The sequence below is a fragment of the Heterocephalus glaber genome, unplaced genomic scaffold, assembly GCF_053883595.1.
Source record: "Heterocephalus glaber isolate CG9 unplaced genomic scaffold, H.glaber_assembly_v1.0 deba00001523, whole genome shotgun sequence".
In the NCBI taxonomy this organism is placed as follows: domain Eukaryota; kingdom Metazoa; phylum Chordata; class Mammalia; order Rodentia; family Bathyergidae; genus Heterocephalus; species Heterocephalus glaber.
Window position 1 is genome coordinate 30,501,097 of NW_028258327.1, and position 8,460 is coordinate 30,509,556.

The 8,460-nt window shown below is 40.1% G+C and overlaps 1 protein-coding gene across 3 annotated transcripts in view; it reads left to right on the forward strand.

Annotated features, from left to right (window-relative positions):
• Efhc1 (EF-hand domain containing 1) overlaps positions 1 to 7,340 on the forward strand; it is a 126,423-nt gene extending 119,083 nt beyond the window's left edge. For all 3 annotated transcript variants that reach the window (XM_087188144.1, XM_004869035.4, XM_087188145.1), the window contains exons 10-11: positions 5,407 to 5,617; positions 7,096 to 7,340. In XM_087188144.1, the coding sequence (XP_087044270.1) occupies positions 5,407 to 5,617; positions 7,096 to 7,167 (283 nt within the window). In that variant the 3' untranslated portion in view covers positions 7,168 to 7,340. The remainder of the gene's footprint in view (positions 1 to 5,406; positions 5,618 to 7,095) is intronic.
• The last annotated feature ends 1,120 nt before the right edge of the window (positions 7,341 to 8,460 follow it).

Below are 8,460 nucleotides of genomic sequence, written 5' to 3' on the forward strand. Positions count from 1 at the left end.
AAATCCCAACACGCATTTATGATAAAAACCCTACAGAAAATTGGAATAGACGGTCTCTACCTCAATCTGATAAAAGCTATCTATGAAAAACCAACAGCCAATATCATACTAAATGGTCTAAAACTGAAATCCTTCATACTAAAATCAGGAACAAGACAAGGATGTCCACTATCACCACTCCTGTTCAATATAGTTTTGGAAACATTAGCCACAGCAATTAGACAAGAGAAAGAAATAAAAGGAATAAAGATAGGAAATGAAGAAGTCAAATTGTCATTATTTGCAGATGACACGATACTCTACAGAAGACCCCAAGAACTCCACCAAAAGTCTTCTAGACTTAATAGCCAAATTCAGTCAAGTAGCTGGATACAAAGTCAACACACAAAAATCAATACCTTTTCTATACACCAACACCAGACTCACTGAGAGAGAAATAGGGCAAACAATTCCTTTCACAGTAGCATCCAAAAAACTGAAATACCTAGGAATCAACCTAACAAAAGAAATCAAAGACCTCTTCTCTGAAAACTATAGCACTCTGAAAAGAGAGATTGAAGATGATATCAGAAAATAGAAAGACATCCCTTGCTCCTGGGTAGGAAGAATGAACATAGTGAAAATGGCCATACTTGCAAAACTGTTATATAGATTCAATGCAATCCCAATGAAATTCTAGCAGCATACTTCACAGACCTTGAGAAAACAATCCAAAAATTCATTTGGAACAAGAAGAGACCGAGAATAGCAAAAGCAATTCTAGGCAACAGAGCCATGGCAGGGGGTATCACAATCCCCAACCTGCAACTATACTACAAAGCTACTGTGATAAAAACAGCATAGTACTGGTGAAGAAACAGACCTGAGGACCAGTGGAATAGATTAGAAGATGCAGAAACAACTCCAGACATGCTCAGCCACCTCATCTTTGACAAAGGAGCCAAACACCCTCACTGGAGGAAAGATAATCTCTTTAATAAATGATGCTGGAAAAACTGGGTTTCAAATTGCCAAAGATTAAAACTAGACCTATATCTCTCACCATGCACTAAACTAAAATTGAAATGGATTAAAGATCTAAATATTAAAACAGAAAGTCTGAACTGGCTGAAACAGAGGTTAGGTAGAACTCTTGAAGACATTGGTGTAGGAAAAGATTTTATGAACAAAAACTCAGTTGCCTATGAACTAGCACAAACAATCAAGAAGTGGGATCTCTTACTATTAAAAAGCTTCTGCACAGCAAGAGAAACCACCAACAGAGTGAAGAAACAACCCACAATGTGGGAAAACATTTTCACCTGCTGTTCCTTAGACAAAGGTCTACTATCTTGAATCTATAAAGAACTTTAAAAAATCAGACCTCCCACATTTAAAGACTCAATCCAAAAATGTGCATCTGAAATGAACAGACATTTCTCAGACAAAAAAGTAGAAATAGCAAATAAACATATGAAAAAATGTTCAACATCACTGGTCATTCGAGAGATGCAAATTAAAACAACGTTGAGATTCCACCTCACCCCAGAAAGAATGGCTGCTATCATGAAATCAACCAACAACAAATGCTGGTGGGGCTGTGGGGAAAGAGGAACACTGCTCCACTGCTGGTGGGAGTGTAGACTGGTGCAACCACTGTGGAAATCAGTATGGAGATACCTCAAAGATCTAGGACTGGAAGTCCCATTTGACCCAGCTATTCCCCTGCTGGGGATCTTCCCCAAAGAATTAAAAGAATCATACCACAGTGATATATGTGCGCCCATGTTCATAACAGGACAAGTTGTAATAGCTAAAACTTGGAAGCAGCCCAGTTGCCCCTCAACTGGAGACTGGATAAAGAAAATGTGGATTTTTTATAAAATGAAGTACTACTCAGCCCTAAAAAATGAGAAATTAGAGACATTTATAGCTAAATGGATGCACATTGAGGCCATACTCTCAAGTGGAATAAATACGACACATGTGTAAATACCGAATAGTTTCTCTAGTGTGAGAAACTGAAAGTGTAAATAAGGACTAAAAGGTTTAATAGATAATGTGAAATAGGAAGAAATGGGGCAAAGGGGAAGGGGAAGTGGAAGGGGTAGGGGAAAGGAAAGAATGGAATGGAATTAGTATGAGAAAATGTAAAAATGGAAACAAAGTCTTTGTAAATAGGGAGGGATGGAGGGGTTGAAGGGAGGGCAGGCGAGGGGGGAAAAATAAGAACCAAGAGAGATTTTGTAAAGGTGCAAATTTAATGTAACTATTGTATATCTAAAATGTACCAATAAAATTAATTTTTAAAAAAGTTGCTATCACTTAAAAATAAAATTCTGAAGTTCTTAGTCTAATATCTAAGAATCTCCATAATGTGTTCCCAATGACCATCAAAATTAGTGTTCTATTTCACATTTCCACATACTCTACACTCCAGACAGATGGGTTTGTCGCACTAACTTCAAGCATTCTTAGGCTGTTGCTGTCATTTACAGTGTATTTTATTCTGAACATCCAAACCCTCACATCCTTTAAGGTCTAGGTCAGGTGCCACCTTCTTGGTTCAGCTCTTCCCAGCTTTCCTATCCTCTTTACCCATCTTAAACAGAATTGTTATATTTCTTCCTTTGGTGACTTTTAAATCTGCCTTAACTCCCCTACTAGACAGGAAGTATCCTTACTAAAAAAAAAAAATGCTATCATACTCAATAGTTTTTTCCTTTCCCATGTAAAAACTAGCACGAACCTAACATGTCCAATAAATAGTTGTTAAATGAGTGAACGGATATTTCTACCAAGGATGTCAAAGAAACTGTGTTAAACACTAACATTTGTTATGTTTCTGCCATGTCAGGCACTAAGTGATTTATATGTAATAATTTATTTATTTAATTCAACAATCTTTATGAGGTGGCTTCCTTTAAAAACCCCCACATTACAGGTGAAGAAACTGAACTAAAGAGTCGAGATCATTCAGCCTTTTAGTGGCAAAGCTGAGACTTTGAACCAGGTGGTCAGTTTGCAGAGCCCAGGCTCTGTACTACATACAATCTTCTGCTGTATCAGAGAAAAGCACCAATTAATTGGGGTTGCTTTTATTTAGCAAAAAGTCTTGACCACACATCTCTCAGCAGATGACTGCCTGTCTTGAAAATGGGTTTGACATCACTGGAGCATGTGATTCATGCTGAGTCTTTGTAGTAGAAATGGTCATTTTAAAGCTCTCACACAGTGTTGGTATCAGAGTTGCCTGCCACCAAAAAGAAATACTGTTGTGGCCAGGTGTAGTGGTGCGCACCCGTAATCCCAGCACTTGGGAGGCTGAGGCAGGACGATCACCTTGACTTCAAGCCCAGCCTGGGATATATAGTGAGTTTAAGGCCACCCTGAACTACATAGTGAGACCCTATCTCAAAAAGACCAAAAAAAAAAAAAAAAACAGTTCTTGCTAAGTGGAAGACTTTGTCAAAGGTGCTTATAACAGAATATTATAGTAGATTAAAAAACCAAGACATCCCTCTTATGTAGAGTCACTCAAACTCACGTGCTCTTTTACAAAAAGAAGGGTAGCACATTGAAGGCTACGTTTGTGCCAAAGTGTTGGCACAGTTTTCACCCACCATGCTGGGACCCCCAGTCCCTTCTCGTTGGCAGTCCCTGATGCACACAGCCAGCTGGCCCCTGTGCTCCCTTGTTGGCTCCTGAGAACCAAGCCTTGCCCCAGAGCTTGGAGCTCTCACAAAATGGGCCCTGGCTTGGGTCCTGACAATCGAGTAGGGGCTGTGACTTTAACTGACTCTGCCTCATACAGTGCCACCTGTTGCCATCTGTCTGCACACTTACTCCAGCTTGCTCAAAGGCAGCTGATGCTGTGGGATTTTCCCTGCTGTGCGAAGGGTAATAGATATCTGGCTTCTTTAGGGAGGGAGAGTTATTGTCTTTGTTATTTGCCATTTTCCCAAAAATGGTGGAATGATGACATTTTTGTGCTGCGATTTTCTCACTAAGAGTAGTCTACTCTTCCTGCAGCATTGCCAGTGATTACATTATTATTCCATTGCTTGATTATAGTATAGTATAGTATAACTTACTATAGTATAATTCCATATTTTTGAACATTTAGGCTGTCTTAAAATAGTCTAATAGATTTATCTTTACATCCAATCCATGACTATTTCCTTAAGATAGATTTTTTTGAAATTCCATGCTGGGCTTTTGTTCCTTTTTTCCAAATGGCTTCTGAAAAGTTATGCCACTCTTTGCCTCCCTTAGCAGCAGCCATGAGCAGGTAAAAAGAGCAACTAAGTTAAAAAGAAGTTATTTGCAGTTATGAACTTTTAAAATATTTTGTACATGAAAAAATAAGAGCAAAAAAGTAATGGTGGGGCCAGTAAGAGGGAGCTGGGCATATTTGAAAAAATATGTTGGGAGTAGAATGAGGGGCCCTGGCTGGGATGAGTAGAATGGTCCCAGCCCTGGCTGGGATCTGGGATGAGTCACTTGGTCTCCAAGTCTGTTTTCTCATGGTTGGAGAAGGGAAGTGTGCTTACAGGGTTTAGCTTGGTCACTTTATTCTGTAAAGATTTACAAATATGAGGGAGTCTTTTCCAGCTCTAAAAGTCTTTAATTTTGTAGCAAGGCATGATGGCGCACGCCTGTAATCCCAACACTCAGGAGGCTGAGGCAGAAGGATCACAGTGAGTTTGAGGCCAGCCTGGGCTACATAGTGAGTTCAAGACCAGCTTAACTACATAGTGAGACCCTGTCTCAAGAAAAAAAAATTTAATAAAAATTTTAATTTTATAACTGTGGCTTCATTTTCAAAGGAAATAGAAATTGAGCTTCTCCTTCTGATGGCTGTGTTTTGAAAGAATAGACAACCCCCTCCCCTTGCTAGTGCTTTGTGTTACTAATCTCTATTTTAGGAAATGCTAAGCCTAAACTCACCACCACACAGAGTGGTCTCTTCTAGAGATGACTTTTCACAAAAACCAGAGAGAATTTGAGAGACAACATTAAAAGAGATTCCTGGTTGCATAGTTATATATAAATTTTTCAAAAGTCATGCATCTATTTTTACATGAGGTAATGCTAATCTGCAACAGCACTGAGGGACAATCATGTGATTCCCACAAATTCCGGACTTGGGGTGGTGCTGGTGCTAGTTTTGGGCCTTTATGGTGCAGTGATTTAATAGATGGCAAGAAGGGAGAAGTTCAAAAACTGCCCAGTCAGGCCTTCCTGATGCAGGGGTGGTCATCTGGCAGCCTCTGTGGGCAAGTGTTTGCTTATTGGTCACCTCAGTGTCAAGCTGTTTGTCATCAGACGCTTCCTCATCTTCAGTGAGTAAGAACTTTGGTTACTGAGATAAGATTTGTCAGGAATAAATACCAATGTCCAGTCATTTCCTTCCTTTTTTTACAGCAAGCAAACTGAAGAGGATCCAGGCACACAAGAACTAGAAGCATTAATAGACACAATCCAGAAGCAACTAAAAGATCATCCATGCAAAGACAACATTCATGAAGCATTTCAAATTTATGACAAGGAAGATTCAGGATACATGGACAGAGAGACATTCTTCAAAATCTGTGATTCTCTGAATGTCCCAGTTGATGACTCTGTGGTCAAGGAGGTCAGTATGGATTGCTGTTTGGGTGACACTCACATGTGTATTTATTTTAGCTGGGGAAGATTTAGGATGTTTTAATCAGATCTCCTATTTTGTCCTTGATATAGCTATTTCCCTAATTCTAGCATTGACTTTTTTTTAAGTTGCTACTGGAGAGCATCTCTTTAAACAGGCCCAGGACTAGACAACACAAACTGGTTGCTAGACCAACATGCCAGGACCAAATAGGGCAGCAGAGATGATCCTCCAGGGACAGCTGCCAAGGGGACACTCAAAGACAAGTTGATGAAATGAGACAGTCGGTGGCCTTTGATACCCTTCATAGCCAGAACCTATCTGAGCCTGTCTGTAGGCTCAGCATGAAGGACAATGTGGCCACTGTCCAAATGGGCAACAAGTAGCTGCAGATGTGGAGAAGGCATGAAGTTTTACTCCAAGAATTCTCATAAGTGAGTTGAAGAGGGAGTTTCATGCCTTTCTTGCTTTATAAATCTCTTTACTCAGGGTTCCCCTTGGAAGTTAGAATAAAATCCACCCTCCCAATTGTCAAGGACCCTGGTTTACTTTTAAGACATTTTTACTGATTAAGAAGAATAAGGTTATGCAGAACTTCTTAAAGGTTTTTAAGCATAAAAAAAAATCAGAAGTTAAGGGCTGGGGATTTAGCTCAGTTGTTTCTCTGCCTGCTGCACAAGTGCAAGGACCTGAGTTCAATCCCCGGTACCAAAAAAAAAAAAATTCAGAAGCTAAAAATCTACTTAGGCAAGTTTTGTTTGGGCTAAATGACCAGCTTGGAGATGATTTTTGGTTTTAATAGACAGGAACATTTGCAGGGAGTTGGGGAGGGGCTGTGGAGGGATATTTGTTCCTGTGAGCCAAACCATTTAGTCCCCCAAATGTGAGATTGAATACATGCCTAGTTTTTTGTTGTTGTTGTTGTTGTTGTTGTTGTTATTGTTTAAATTTTCAAGAAATTTTAAGACACGGAACTGACATGGGAGATGGGAAGCAATCATAGAAAGTGGGACAGGGATGGAAGGGGTGGGGGCAGATATGCATGTATCTTATAGTGATGACCACAATTATTCTGTTACCAGTCACAGCCGAGTTCCGGGGGCATGGGTTAAGCAGTAACATAATTAGATGTTTCTATTAGGCTGTGATAATAGAAACTTGCTTTTTAAGAGTGTTAGTTCTTCATAGACAAAGTCTTATATTTGGATATAAAAACAGTTACAAAGGACAAAACCTTTATGAATATGGATGTAAACCCTGAATTCTCGGGCAAGCCATTTACTCCATCCAGCTTTGGTTTCATTAAGTGTAAGACAAGAATAATGTCTAACCTACCTACCAGGTTCACAGGATCATTTCAGAATCCCGAGGATATAAAACCTGAGCTCTGCTTAAGTACACTGTGCAGTAAGTGGAAGGAAGCCCGGCATGTCTGTCTTACTTCTTTTCTCTGCTCTCTTCTGCAGTTAATCAGGTTGTGCTCTCCTGGAGAAGGCAGGATTAACTACTATAACTTTGTTCGTGCTTTCTCAAACTGACCTGGATGGTGAGAGAACACAATACAAATTTTTGATGTTGGACCTAAACTTGGAAATATGTCTTGTGCTCTTCATAGAGGCATCTATAGAGCTCCTGAAATTGTATTTCTTTTTTGGTTCTTGTTTCACAACTGCTGAAGTCTAAATTAAATTGATTCTAAGATTAAATATTTTATACTGGTGCCTCTTTAGGGGTAGTTAGGGCTATTGTAATGGTTAATTTTGTCAACTTAACTGGGTCATAGGGTGTCCAGGTATCCACCAACATTATTCTGAGTGTGTGTGAGGGTGTTTGGGATGGAATTAACATTTGAATAGGTGACTAAGTAAGGCAGATAGCCTGACCTAAAGTGGGTGGGTCTCGTTCAGTCCTGAAGACCTGAATAGAACAGGCCAACTGACCATCCCTTGAATAACAGGATTCCTGCCCCACTGCCTTCCAACTGTGACTTGGCCTTTTCCTGACTTCAAAGCAGCTCTCCTGGGTCTCAAGCTTTTGGACTCAGAATGGAACTACACCCTCTGCTTTCCTGGACCTCCAGGTAGCCAAGTCACCCTGCAGATCTTGGGAACTGTCAGCCTCTGTGATCACAGGAGCCATTTCTTATAATCAGCCAGTCTCTGTGTGTCATACACACACATTTACCCTCTTGCCTCCTAAATTCTAGTAGTTATGTTTCTCTGGAAAACCGTGATAAAGATGTAGAGTAATTAAGAGCAGGAGAAATGGTGGATTTTTTTGTAGAAACATTTGCAATGTTGGAAATAAGTGCACAGTATCACTGCTGCTACTAGCCAGTGGCCTACCACTATCCGTCTGCTTCCCCCAGTATTATAGGGAAGCAGGGCCGGGCACTTAGCTCAGCGGCACTGTGCCTGCCTTCCAAGTGCATGGTCCTGAGTTTAATCCCTGGTACAAAAACTAAAACAACTAAGTCTTTTAGGGCCAGAGATTTAGATCAGTGGCACTGCACCCAGCTCAGAAGTGCAAGGTCCTGAGTTTGATCCCCAGTAGCAGAAAAAAGAAAGAACAAAATATTATAGGGAAGTATTCTACATGTTTTTCAAGCTGTGGTTCTAGACTGATCAGCACAGTACACATGGCATGGTGTATATTTTTATGAAACTTCACTTGAGTTCATGTTTACTGATTATGATGTAAAGTGTATTTGTTTATGTCAGTTTCAGCAAAGAAAGAAAGAGAGAAAAAGAGAAAAAGGAAGGAAGGAAGGAAGAAAGAAAGGAAAGAAGGAGGGAAGGAAGGAAGCAAGGAAGGAAGGAAGGAAGGAAGGA